We start from the raw sequence: 14,755 nt of genomic DNA, 5'->3' as shown, positions 1-14,755 counted from the left end.
TAGTTATTTTACTGTATATATATCCTGTCTTCGCAGTAAACCGGCCAAACCGTAAAATTACGGTACATAATCGGGCCGTCATGCAATCACGATGTAGGTTGGGCCTGAAATGTGCCGATGAGCTCATGGGCCGGCAGCAGCCCGAAATGAACCCCGGCCCATTATTGTGCGAATCAAATCACGGGCTTTTAACAGGCCGAAAAATTGTCTCGGTCCTTGTTTGGCCCAATCAGATATTGGCTGCGAGCAGGCCGGATGTAAACCGGGCCGTAGTTAGGCCCAACTATATGACGGGCTTTTAACAGGCTGAAATTAATATCGGGCTGAAATGTTAAACGGGCCCTTAACAGGCCAAAACTAATATCGGGCCGAATTACTAAGTGGGCCTTTAGCAAGTGGGCCCAAAAGCATAGTGTCCAGTTGACGGGCCGAATCTGATATGGGCCATAATTAGGCCCAAAACCTCTTAAAGGGCCGGACCTGATCTGGACCGTAATTTGGCCCAGAACGTGGTAGGCTTTTAACGGGCCGGATCTCATATGGGCCACTATTAGGCCCGGAGCATGGCAGGCCATTAATAGACCGTATCAAATATGGGCCGGCATTTGGCCCAAAACATGCCAGCCAGTTAACGGGCTGGCCTACTAGGGTCCTCAAAATCTTGTGGGCCTACAACTGGGCCGGTGTAACACCCTCGATGCGACTATAGCTCCACGTGTCGAGGGACGACTTAGAGACATAATCGCATTGAAGGCATATGTCGCAAGTTAGGCAATCTTCACAAACATCCCATGTAATGTAATAATAAAAGGGGAGATAACATAGTTGGCTTACACTCGCCATGTCAATCAAGTACATAAATAACATTACATCAACCAGACACTCATGGCCCGACTACGGCGCCAAAATAAAAGAGAACCCAACATGCGACACGGTCCCAATCACCCCCAACTGGGCACCACTACTGATCATCGGGAAAGGAAACATAGTATCGTTGAGAGTCTTCGTCGAACTCCCACTTGAGCTCATACGTGTCTCCTGGAGTGGAATCATCAGGCCCTGCATCTGGTGTAATAGTAATCTGTGAGCCACAGGGACTCAGCAATCTCGCACCCTCGCGATCAAGACTATTTGAGCTTATAGGTAAGGCAAGGTAAAATATGAGTGGAGCTGCAGCAAGCGACTAGCAAGTATGGTGGCTAACCTATTCGCAAAAGAGAGCTAGAAGAGGAGGCAAAGCACGAGCGAGAAACTACAGAACAACCTGCGCAAACATTACTCCAACACCGTGTCCACTTCCCGGACTCCGCCGAGAAGAGGCCATCACGGTAACACACTCAGTTGATTCATTTTAATTAATTAAGGTTCAAGTTATCTACAACTGGACATTAACAAATTCCCATCTGCCCATAACCGCGGGCACGGCTTTCGAAAGTTCAATCCCTGCAGGGGAGTCCCAACTTAGCCCATGACAAGCTCTCACGGTCAACGAAGGAATAGACCTCCTCCCAAGACGTTCCGATCAGACTCGGTATCTCGGTAACTCAAGACACTTCGACAGGTTAAAACAAGACCAGCAACACCGCCCGAATGTGCCGACAAATCCCGATAGGAGTTGCACATATCTCTTTCTCAGGGCACACTCAGATGAGACATCCTACGAGTAAAACCAACCCTCAAGTTGCCCCGAGGTGGCCCCGCAGTCTACTCGGTCGGACCAACACTCAGAGGAGCACTAGCCCGGGGGGGTTAAAATAAGATGACCCTTGAGTCTGCAGAACCCGAGGGAAAGAAAAGGCTAGGTGGCAAATGGTAAGACCAATGTTGGGCATTGCTGGAAAAGCTTTAATCAAGGCGAACTATCAAGGGGTTCCCATTATAACCCAACCGCGTAAGGAACGCAAAAATCCGGGAACATAACACCGATATGACGGAAACTAGGGCGGCAAGAGTGGAACAAAACACTAGGCGAGAGGCCGAGCCTTCCACCCTTTACCAAGTATATAGATGCATTAAGATAACATAGCAATATAGTGATATCCCAACAAGTAAATAAAAGATGTTCCAACAAGGAACGGCCTCCAATCTTCACCTGCAACTAGCAACGCTATAAGAGGGGCTGAGCAAAGTGGTAACATAGCCAATCAACGGTTTGCTAGGACAATGGTGGGTTAGAGGTTTGACATGGCAATTTGGGAGGCTTGCAAGCAAGTGGTAGGCATCGTAGCAATGGCATAGCAAAAGAGCGAGCAAACTAGCATTGCAAAGATAGTAGTGATTTCGAGGGTATGATCATCTTGCCTGCACAGTTGTCAGAGTTGACTGGATCCTCAAAAGCAAACTCAACGGGCTCCTCGTTAGTGAACTCGTCTCCCGGCTCTACCCAAACAAGACAAACAAGCAACAAGGATACAATCAACCACGTGCAAGAACAAGCAATATGATGAAATGATGATATGCTATGCGGGATGCGATGCGGGATGCAAAATGCAAGATATGACAGGAAATGCATGAACCTGGCCTTAACTTGGAAATCCAAGTGTGCCACTGGAAATATGAGATGAAATTGCTCGAAAATGATATAAAGAACATCGGAATCGGAGTTACGGTTTGGAAATGGCAAGCGATTCAAATATGACACCGGTCTGCCTACTAGGGTCCTCAAAATCTTGTGGGCCTACAGCTGGGCCGGCCCATTAATGTTGGTGAAATCTCATGGGCCTTTAGCTGGGCTGGCCCATTATGATCCGCAATAATATTGTGGGCCTTTACCTGGGCCGGCCTATTATGGCACACAAAAATCTTGTGGGCCTGTACCTGGGTCGGCCCATTATGGCCCGCGAAATCTTGTGGGCCTTTAGCTGGGCCAGCCCATTATGGTCCGCAAAATCTCGTGGACCTTTAGCTGGGCCGGACCATTATGGTCCACAAAATCTTGTGGGCCTTTAGTTGGGCCGGCCCATTTAAACTTGTTGGGCCGTGCCACGTGTCGACGTATCATAGGCGCCTTCTGTCCAGTGAGTGGATGACATCTGTCCCGACGATGAGCCGACACGTGTTTCCTCTAGCCAATGATGATTTTACACGTGGAAAATCCCCATTGGTCGGGGCTGTTAACGGGTTATCGGATCCAAAACCCGACCCGATAGCTTAACAGCGTTCCGTTACGGTGGATGCCACGTGTCGGTCACCCTTGATGAAAGCACTTCTGTGACGCGCGATTTATCGTCATGGAAGTGGACACTTCCGTGATGATAATTTTGGTAATGTCATGGAACACTTCTACGACAGCACATGTATGACTATCTTGATTCTGTCATAAATTTTTCATGGATGTACATGCATGACAAAAAAGCGACCTACTGTGACAAACACGTATCATCACGGAAGTGTATTTTTTTGTAGTGAAAGCAATAGCAACATACTAAACGATCAAGTGCTAAGCTAACGGAATGGGTCAAGTCAATCACATAATTCTCCTAATGATGTTATACCGTTAATCAAATGACAACTCATGTCTATGGTTAGGAAACATAACCATCTTTGATAAACGAGCTAGTCAAGTAGAGGCATACTAGTGACACTCTGTTTGTCTATGTATTCACACATGTATCATGTTTCCGGTTAATACAATTCTAGCATGAATAATAAACATTTATCATGATATAAGGAAATAAATAATAACTTTATTATTGCCTCTAGGGCATATTTCCTTCACCCGCGACGTGCGGTACTACCTTACCAGACATGCGGTACTACCGCAAGGGCCTGCGGTACTACAGCGGGGAACCGCGTACTACCGTATGCGCGGCAGGAGCTAGACCAACCCTGATGCGTTGAAGCAAAGAGTGGTAGAACCACCGGAGCAGTACTACCGCTACCCCTTGCAGTACTACCGCAAGGCAGGGTTTGTCTAGGCTGGGAAGACACACACGAATAAAAACACATCCGTGGCTACTTCCGCTGAGAATCGGTCTGTGCAAAAATCCGACGCGGTACTACCGCAAGCCCGGAGCGGTACTACCGCGTAGGGCGTGGATGTAAAAAATTACATCCACCCTTACTTCCGCTCGTGCTGCTGTGCCTGGCCTAAGGCCACGGTACTACCGCGCCTGCGAAGCGGTACTACCGTAAGGGCCTACGGTACTACCACGTCCCTGGCCGGTACTACCATGGGCCTTTGCGGTACTACTGCTCCCATGAGCAGTACTACCGCATGCCACAACACAAACATGTAGGATTTAGAAGAAGATGTGTCTAGAGGGGGGTGATTAGACACTTAGTGCTAAAGTTGCAATTTTTAAGCCTTTTCGGTTTAAGTGGAGTTTAGGCACAATTTTAACACACACAATACATATCAAGCAAGCGTGCAAAGAGTATATGAGCAGCGGAATGTAAAGCATGCAACTTGCAAGAATGTAAAGGGAAGGGTTTGGAGAGATCAAACGCAATTGGAGACACGGATGTTTTTCCCGTGGTTCGAATAGGTGGTGCTATCCTACATCCACGTTGATGGAGACTTCAACCCACGAAGGGTAACGGTTGCGCGAGTCCACACAGGGCTCCACCCAAGGGCAACGGTTGCGCGAGCCCACACAGGGCTCCACCCACGAAGGGTCCACGAAGAAGCAACCACCCACAAAGGGTCCACGAAGAAGCAACCTTGTCTATCCCACCATGGCCATCGCCCACGAAGGACTTGCCTCACTAGCGGTAGATCTTCACGAAGTAGGCGATCTCCTTGACCTTACAAACTCCTTGGTTCAACTCCACAATCTTGTCGGAGGCTCCCAAGTGACACCTAGCCAATCTAGGAGACACCACTCTCCAAGAAGTAACAAATGGTGTGAAGGTAATGAACTCCTTGCTCTTGTGCTTCAAATGATACTCTCCCCAACACTCAACTCTCTCTCATAGGATTTGGATTTGGTGGAAAGAAGATTTGAGTGGAAAGCAACTTGGGAAGGCTAGAGATCAAGATTCATATGGTAGGAATGGAATGTCTTGGTCTCAACACATGAGTAGGTGGTTCTCTCTCAGAACATATGAGTTGGAATGATGTGTGTGTTCTGATGGCTCTCTCATCGAATGAGGAGGTGGAGGGGTATATATAGCCTCCACACAAAATCCAACCGTTACACAGTTTTCCAATCTCGGTGGGACCGAATCATAAACTCGGTCGGACCGAAAATGTAAACCTAGTGACCGTTAGTGATTTCAGTGGGACCGACTGGATCAACTCGGTGGGACCGATGTGCTAGGGTTAGGGTAAATCCAAAACTCGGTTTGACCGATTACTCAAACTCGGTGGGACCGATTTGGGTAATAAGTGAAACTGAGATTTGGTCAAGCAAACTCGGTGGGACCAATTGCATATCTCGGTGGGACCGAGAATATTGCAATGGGTAACAGAGAGTTTGCAAGCCCATCTCGGTGAGACCGAACTGATTAGGGTTTGGCAGTGGCTTATGACAGGTGAAACTCGGTGGCGCCGGATAGGAAAAATCGGTAGGACCGAGTTTGGCTTAGGGTTTAGGTCATATGTGGATATGGGAAAGTAGTTGAGGATTTTGGAGCATATCATTGAGCACATGAAGCAAGAGGCTCATTAAGCAACACCTCATCCCTCCTTGATAGTATTGGCTTTTCCTATGGACTCAATGTGATCTTGGATCACTAAAATGTAAAAGTGAAGAGTCTTGAGCTTGAAGCTTTAGCCAATCCCTTGTCCTTAGCATCTTGAAGGAGTTCCCACAACCTTTAGTCCATGCCACTCCATTGTTGAACTTATCTGAAACATGCTAGATAGAAGTGTTAGTCCAACAAGAGATATGTTGTCATCAATTATCAAAACCACCTAGGGAGCACTTGTGCTTTCAAAACAACACTAGGAGTCCTTCATTTTGTAGAGACACGGATAAACGGTGGTTGCTCCAAAGAGCCAAAGGAAAGGTGGTGCAAAAGGAACAGACGTGTACGTGATGATTCCACCCAGACCTTTCCAACATGGACCCCCTCTTAATAGTACGACTTTCCTACGACTCAAATACACCAAAAATAAATGTAGGGAAAACTCCGTCTTCACTAGACTCCGAGGGGCAACGACTCGTCTTGTGCCTAAACATTTGATATCTGAAATGCTCAAAGCACACGATTAGTATGCAAAAGCATTGTCATCAATCACCAAAACCACTTAGGGATAAATATGCCCTTACAGTGGGGAAATAGGGTCCGATTTCCCCATTAATGTTCACCGCGGTGCGCCCAAACGACACCATCTGCATAACCTAGGAGACCCATCGATCGTCAAACCCTTTTCTGAGCAACACTTCCCGAAGGAAGGGCTAGCTAACTGTGTTGTACGCCTTATGGAAGTCAATCTTCAGGAATACTGCTTTGATGTTTTTGGTCCGGACCTCGTGCATGACTTCGTGAAAGACCAAGACCCCATCTAAGATATATCGGCCCTGAATAAAGGTGAATTGGTCCGGGTGAGTGATGCGGCCAGCCAAAGGGGCCACCCTATTGGTGTACCCGTTTGCGAGAATGCGGAAGATCACATTGATCACCGTAATGGGGCAAAACTGGCGGATGTCCGAGGCGCCCGGGACCTTGGGATCAGAGTGATGATCCCGTAGTTAAGGCGCTAGAGATCAATGGAGCCCACACAGAACTCCTCAAAGAGAGCCATGAACTCTTGCTTTATTGTGGGCCAGAAGGTCTGGAAGAACTTAACCGGCAAACCATCAGGACCCAGGGCGGATGATGGATTCACTCCCTTAATCGTTAGCCAGACTTCCTCCTCAGTGAACGGAGCCGTGAGAGTCGCATTCTCCGAGTCCGAGATGCACTGCGAGCCCACCCAGAAGTGGGGTGCAAGAGCCAAGCCCCCACGAGGGGGCGGAGAAAAGGGATTTATAGAAGCCGTCAACATGAGAGCAGATCTCGTCCGGGCGCTGCAGCAGGGTCTCCCCATCCCACAGGAAGGAGATGGTATTACGCCACCGACAACCATTGGCGATTGCCTGGAAGTAGGCGGTGTTAGTGTCCCCCTTGAGAACCCACTTTTGGGTTCCCCGAAGGCGCCAATAGGCCTCCTCGTCTGTGTAGATGACCATAAGCTGGTCCTCAAGGTCATAACGCTGCATCCACTCATCAGGAGAAAGGCCCACCGAGTCTGCCCGGAGGTCCAATGCTTGGATGGAGGCCAGAAGGGCCTTCTTGCAGTCCCGAAGATCCCTTCCAAGGTTCGCACCCCATCCCTTCATGAACTGGCGGGAGCGCTTGGCGCAAAAGTGTCAATCGTCCACCGCAGATATGGACCCGTGAGGGGCAAGGCGGGCCTCCAGCCACCGTACGTGCACGGCCTCCGTGAAACCGTTCTGGTTAAGCCAGAACGTCTCGAATCAGAATCTAGGGGCGATGGGGCGACGTTCATCTTGAGAAGATAGAAGCAGGGGAACGTGGTCCGAGCTAATACGAGTTATGGTGCGGAGGGAAGCAAGGGGGCACCGCAACTCCCACTCAGGAGAGACCAAGACTCGATCCAACACGGAGCGGGTCGGGTCAGCCTGGCGTTGGTCCAAGTGAACCTGGCACCAATCCTATCTAATTCCCGCAGACCGAGGTCGGCAATGCAATCATTGAACATCTGCATCCGCGGGAAGTTGACTAGATCGTTGTTCTTGTCCTCCGCAAACCGGAGGAGGCTGAAGTCTCCACCCACAACGACCGGAGGGCGGGCCGCCGACACCTTATTCTTGAGCTCCTCAAGGAAGGCCACCGATCGGCGGTGGTCGGCAGGGCCATAGACTATGATGATCTCCCATTTGAAGTTCAGAGCCCTCTCGAAAATCTCCATGCTCACAAAGAACTCACCCCTATCCATACCATCAACCTCAAAGGTGGCATCCTTGATACCTAACAGGATGCCACCTGAGTGCCCGTCAATCCCACTAGAAGGGAGCCAATGCCAGGCAAACAGGTGAGTGCTTAGACGCTCAAGCTTGGACAAGGTGAACTCAGATCGCATGGTCTCTTGGATTGCTACAATGTCTATTCGCTTCTCGCGCATGTACTCGATGAGTTGGCGGCACCGACCATCCTGGCCGATCCCGCGGATGTTCCAGAATAGGGTCCGCATTAAGCCGCCATTGAGGGTCTGCTTGACCCCAGGACACGGGAGGCGCTTTGCGCGGGAAGAGCGGCGGTGCCGGATCGGGTTCGGCCACGGATCTCCTGGAGAGCAAGCATGGCCTGACGGGTCGGATGGGCGGTCGGGAGGGGGCCGCTGGCCTCAGAGGAGGGTGTGGCCAAGCGGACACGTGCCTTGGCCAAACGGCCATCAAGGACTTCCCTCGCTTGGATAGCGGCAATCTATACTAGGGGGGGGGCACTTCCCCGCTAAAAACTATATCGGAGTCGACCGCGACTTTGGCTAAATGACCGAACGATATCGACTCCAAAGCAGAGAATGAACATGTAGAGGAACTTGCTGGAATGACTGGGATACCTGGCTCAACGTTGCGTGCCACGGCCCGGAGCTCTGCCCGCTCGAAAATGGGCAGAGCGAGGCTGCCAGCAGGCCGAGAGGCGTTGATGCGGGCGCTGCACCGTGAGGACATCACCGGAGTCGATGTCGAGCGGCCCCGCCTGGCGTAGGCCGTAGACCATGGCGGGTGGGGAGGGGCCGCAAGAGGAGTCGCCAGGGCAGAGGCCACCACACACCCGACCGCCTCAAGGGGGTGGGGTGGCGGGAAGGCGGGGCAAGGTTGGCGGGGATGCGCCCACCAGCACCTCGTCCAGGGTGGCCTGTTCCAGTGGCGCCTGATGAAGCAGAGGAGTGGCCTGCGGGTCGGATGGTGGCGGGGACAGGGCCTTTGCAAGATGCGCCAAGGGAGTCGTGGGCGGAGGCGACGATGCCAGCGCGTCGAGGGCCGCGGGAGTCGGCGAGGGTCACGAGACGCAGAGGAGCCAAGGGAGTGACGTGGCCGGCTGGACAGGGGGGAGTCCATGATAGGCGATGCGGCCGGCTGGACAAAGGGGGAGGGCACTAGCTGAGTGCCCGGCGAGTGCAGAGAGGAAGCCAGGATGACCACGAGCCCCACACTGGACGTATCGCTCGCCTCAGTCTCCTAGGTGGGGCGACGGAGGGGGCGGGAGCAGCCCCTTCGGCAGCACAGCGAGGGATCGCCCGGCCTGCCACCCGCTCTGGGTCGAGGAAGAAGGCGGGGGGAGCGGCGAGGGAGAGCGGGAGGGGCTGTCTTCCGACCCGTCCTCATCATCCAAGCGGTCGGGGCGGGGGTGGTGGCGCCCGTGGTAGTCGTCCTAAGGACCCGGGTGGCAACCGGGGGGCTGTCGTCGATGAAGCAGGGACGCCCCGCATGGTTGGGCGGCTCTGGGGCAATGCGGAGGTCGAACCCTTGGTCGTTGAGGAAGAGCCGAACGGTGGCACGAAGCTTGGAGGAGTCGAGGCATTTGACCTTGACCCGGACCTCCTCCTCCGTGCGAAGGGAGAGCTCATCAACCACGATCACCTTGCCCGGGATCCGGGACATCTGATGAATGACTCGCTCAGACCTCACAATGTCTGGGAGCCCGGCAATAAGGATCCATGTTGTGTCGAGGAAGGCCACTGCCTTCGGGTCGAGGATCGGCTCAGAGATGTCGAGGACGAGCTTGTTGAGGGCAAGGGTGATCTGGTCACTGCGAGTGGCGTAGCCGTGGCTGAGAGCGTCAAGGAAGACCACAGAGAACTCGGTGCCAGAGACAGGAGTGACCGCCCACTCCCACTGACGATGGTACAGGTGGTTGAGCTACGCCTCAATCATCTCGGGGGAAGCCACATCATAAATCACCGTGACCACCGCCTGGAGGGAAGAGGTGGGGGGCGAGTCGTCGGGTACATAATGTGGAAGAACCCCAACCCCTCGATCCCATGCCCATACACTACGAGTGGTTATAGGGGCTCCCCCAATAAATTTATTGGGGTTTCCATGTTTTTTTGCTTTTACAGATCACTAAAAATACCATCACTAGTACTTAGCTTGGCATATGAACCCCACATATCGGTGGCTACTCTCCCCCTCTCTCATGTGCACGAAAGACAATGACCGAGCTCCGAGCGGTACAACGTGATCGGCTTGCACTGAAGTGGGGCAGGGGGCGCGTAGGCGGTGCGGCAATCAATGATGCAAGCGGGGCATGGCATCTCGGTGATCAATGACATAGACGGGGTGAGTTTCGTATTTGTTCATTCCCGCCAACATGTATGGGGTTATAAGAAAATATGCACCCCCGCTTTATAAAAGGGAATTTTTGGTGTTTTTTTGGTGATCACCAATTTTTTTGGGGGGAAAGAGGATTTGTTGAAGCATTAGGACATCTATAGCCCATCTCCATAAGTCAAATTTATTCCAAAATTTTGTATTTCAGGGGAATTAAGCTAATTATAAGTCATCCCAAAAACATCAATTCCCCCAAACTTTAACTTTTGAATCCCCATATCCCAGCCACCTAACCCATATTTGCTCTAGCAGCACCACATCTCAGTAAATTTGGGCTAGCGGCCGACCTCCCTCTTGGCATCGACCACCTCGCCCCACCACCACTGGCCCCCATGGTAGAACTAGCCCATGCCCCACCGGTAGAGCTGCTGCCCTCTCCTGCACCTTCTCCTCACTTGCTGACACCAAAATCATCATTTTCGCCGCGTCATGGAGCTTGTCCCTGTCGATGTCCAATTTTTCCGGGAATCAAACCTTCCGACCTCAGAGATGGCGTACGAGGCTCACTTGTGAGCCCCCGATAGTCGACGGCTTTGGGACCGACCGATTTGACTATTGTCGCAGCCCCCGTCGCCGACCATACATCCTGGCTGCGTGAGTCACCTCCATACCCAAGAACCACCTTTGTAGCCTACTACACACAGGCGATGGTGTCTTAACTTTTTGTTCGGTCCTAGCCAAACCTCTATCACCGACCAATGTCGCTTCGGCCACCGCCATCCACAAGGTGTTTGATAAATTTCCCAAACCATATATTTGCATTTTTATTCTTTCTCATCCAGTACGGTCTCGAATTGATCGTGAAATGCTCTAGTGTGTAGATGAAGAGGCCGTGGGAGATGTACTTCACTGATTTTTCGCCAGAGGAGGAAAAATAAGATGATGATGATGTCGAGTTAGCGGCCTATCATTCAAGAGGAAGATTTTAGGAGACTAAGGCATGGTTCTTAGATTCGTTGCATAGGGATTCTTGGAGATAGGATCAGGGGTCATGCTGATGTAGTGCGGTACTCCCTATTAAAGTAATGTACAACCTTTTAGATCACTACTTTAGTATCTCTCGAACACAATTGAAACAGTTGTGGAGATGTACGCTAGGGAGTATTACTTAGCGCTCAATGCAACATATCCCCCCAAGTACTTAAAGTGAAGATTTCAGATGCCCCGTATCTCTTCAACACCATTGCAAGAGTTGTGGAGAAGCATGATCCTTGGTTTCAACTGAATTTCGTGGGAGAATCAATGAAACTCCAGTATTGAAGATTACAATGGTCGTGCAGGTGCTTGCATGTGGATGTTCGGCCGATGTTGTCAATGACTATGTGCGCATTGGTGAAGATATCATCCTCGAGTGTGTGGACAAATTTACTATAACACCCCGGTAGATCATCTACAGTAATCACACACTAAAGGTGCCATGTCATCGCTATTAATTTACTAAACCTCACTTTGGTCCAAACCAAGTTCAAATTCAAAATTTAAAATAAAGTCAAAATAAAAATTATTCAAATAAATAAACAAAAGTGTTCATATTATTGCAAATATTCACTAACTATTTTATATGAAGAAACCAACATTATTTAAGTTGTTAAAATGCCCCTAGAAATTAAATAGTGGCCAGCAGCCATTTTAACCGACCTTTTCATTTTCTAAAAAAATAGTTAAACAATTCCAAATGATTTGGAACTTTTGTGCACCCTCAAAATATTGCAATGTATTTATGTGGCAAGTTTCACATTTTTACAAAATCATTTGCTATCAAGAGAAATGCAAAACCGAGAAAGAAATGCCAGAGAAAGAAAAAGGAAAAGGGGATCTGACCCACTGTACCACCGGGCCTCTAGTGACTACAGGGTGGCCTGGCCCCTTTGTGCTGGCCTTTCCCTAACCTCTCGTGAGAGGCAAGGAGGCCAGGGCGTGCACGCCGTCCATCGGCCAGATGGTGCACTATCGAGCATCCGCGGTTCCCCCTCGCAGATAAGGGCAGCCCTTCCTTTTTTTTGAACAAGCAAAGGCACCAAAAGGTGCCACATATTTCATACAGCTCAAAGAGATTGTACAAAGTGTGTTACATAGATCTGCCAATGATGGAAAGAAAAGATACAAAAACTATGAGGGGGAGCTGAAGAAAGGATCCTGGTAGGACAAAGTGGCCAGAAGCACTATGCCATGAGCAACATGATCAGAACTAGAGGAGAAAACATCTGAGAAAAAGAAAACAAAGAAGACTCTGATCTCCTCCAAACAAGCAGCCCAAAGAATGAATTGTTGGGCAAGAAAACTGCCAACAACATTATGTGCCAGAGATGCTTGACCTACCTTAGAAGCAATGCACCGTGTGCAGTTGAATACCTGCAAGTTGAAAGTTTGAAAGAAGGGCCACCACTAGACATGGAGAATTTGAGTGAGCATGAGCAAAACAAGCAACTTGCGTCTCTCCGACAGATCGGAAAACCTGCTAAGCCAGATTATGAGCGACACCATTGATTTCCCTGGAAACATGAAACACTTGAGCAGCTAAATTAGACGTAACTTTGAGAAAAGTAGCCAACTCTTTTCTAATGTTCCAATGAGCAAAAGAATCTGAAATATTTCTTGAGGCAGAAGCAGTAGCAAGAGAAAGATAGTCCATCAGAAACGTGGGATTAGTAATATTAAGCTGAGCGGCAAGGTGAGCTGCACAAGAAAGGGCAACTGCCTCGGCTTGAAGGGGAGTTGAAGTTGAAGAGGCCGAAGCTTGAACCTGAATACTAATCTCACCTTGATCCGAAGGCATGGAAATATAAACACCTATACCTGTGCCCACATGTCCTCGAGCGAGTCCTGGGATTTTGGACGATCTAAATGCTGCATCAGAGAAAATTTTAGTCCCAAAAATTAACAAATCCGATTTAAGCGTTTTGCCCTGCTTAGGTAAAATATCAGTAGAATGATGAGTAGTAGAAAGAGGCTGCTCAGAAGAAGGATTGTGAAGATTACACAAATGCCCAAAGTCCAAAGTTGTAGCAGCAATATTAACCTGATGAGGACGATGATTTTTCCTATCAAAAAGAAAATCATTTCAAGCTTTCCACGGGCACCATAAAAAATTAAGAACATTCTGAATAGAAGCATGAGGGTGACTCATATTAATAAGAAAGATGAGAATGGAATGCATAGAAGAGTGCCCTTGAGTAAGAACATCTGCTCGAATAAACCAAGGCGAAGAAAACCAAGCTGCTCTCGCAAAGTCGCAGAGAAAGAAGAGGTGAAATTCATCCTCCTGCTGTCCGCATCTACAACAAGACGGAGAGATGTGAACAGAGAAGCGGCCAGCTCTCATGCCCGTAGGCAAAGCCCTACGAAGAAGTCTCCAAGCAAAAGTTTGAACACGAGGGAGCAAACTTTTTTTCTTCCAAATGAGCTTGAGAAAGTCTTTCAAATCCAAAGGAATATCCATAGGGGCATTTCTAGGATTATTATGAAGCTCTTGGAGGCAAAGCTTGTAAGGAGATTTAGAACAGCAAATACCATTTGGGGTGAGATCCCAACACAGCAATTCCGGATCATCATCATCAATAATTTCAGTGTTAACAATTTGAGACGCAAGAGGCTGCTGGAAAAGAGAAAATATGACATCATGAATCCAAATTTTTTGACCAGGCAGCCAAAGCTCCCTAACAAAAGAGGGGTAAATAAAACCAACTTGTTGGGGAATAAGAGAATCATAAATAGTATGCCACAAATTACACCAAGGCATGCTCCATAAAGAAAGATTACCACTCGTGAGTTGATAAAAAGCATGACATGTCAGCTTAGGCAACATTTTCAAAATAGAGGCCCAAAAAGCAGATTTAGGAGGGGTTGTAGTGGCTCTCCAAATTGAAGTATCAGGGAAGTATTTAGCCTTAAGCACAAGGTATAGATGAGAAGAAGGGGCTTTAGCTAACCTCCAAGCAGCTGAGAGAATGAGGCTTTCATTAATTGCTTTATGATTCCTAATACCTAAGCCACTTTCTGTTTTAGAATTACAAATATCTTTCCAGGCCCTAAGGCAAAGACTCTTTTTAGAGTCAGTCTCTCGAACACCTGTCCACCAGAAGTTTCTTATAACAGCCGTGAGTTTAGCAATGAATTTCTTAGAAAACAAGATATTTGCCATGTAATAAACAGGAATAGCCGAGAAAACTGAGCGAATTAGTTCAAGTCTAGCAGCATGAGAAAGCATGTTTGCTTTGTAAGAAGGCAGTTTATTTAAAAATTTGTCAAGAACAAAATTGTAAGCAGCCAGTCTATTATTAGCAGGGAGAATGAGACTTCCTTGTCCCTCTCTCTCCCAATAACCCTAGTCCCCAAATCCCCCTCTCCCTCGCTCATATTCGACGACCTGGAAGACGCCGAGCCCGCGGTCGTCGTCATGATCGTCGATCCCGTGGCCACCGGCCTCCCTTCGTCGCGTCAAGACGTCCAGGAGCTTCGCCATAGTCGTC

General features: G+C 49.2%; 1 protein-coding gene and 1 pseudogene across 1 annotated transcript; both read right to left on the bottom strand.

The window, feature by feature from the left end:
• Positions 1–6,646: 6,646 nt before the first annotated feature.
• LOC147960468 (uncharacterized) lies at positions 6,647–8,143 on the bottom strand. The gene is made up of 3 exons (XM_087533366.1): positions 7,593–8,143; positions 6,933–7,239; positions 6,647–6,850 (listed from the first exon to the last, which is right to left on the bottom strand). The coding sequence occupies exons 1-3, from the start codon at positions 8,141–8,143 to the stop codon at positions 6,647–6,649; spliced, it is 1,062 nt and encodes a 353-aa protein (XP_087389492.1).
• A 991-nt stretch (positions 8,144–9,134) lies between these two features.
• LOC147960467 (uncharacterized) lies at positions 9,135–14,493 on the bottom strand (annotated as a pseudogene).
• Positions 14,494–14,755: the final 262 nt, after the last annotated feature.

Source organism: Triticum urartu, chromosome 7A (assembly GCF_056163025.1).
Source record: "Triticum urartu cultivar PI428250 chromosome 7A, HENAU_Tu73, whole genome shotgun sequence".
Lineage (NCBI taxonomy): Eukaryota > Viridiplantae > Streptophyta > Magnoliopsida > Poales > Poaceae > Triticum > Triticum urartu.
The sequence above is the reverse complement of the archived record's forward strand: the minus strand, read 5'-3'. Positions and strand labels throughout refer to the sequence as shown.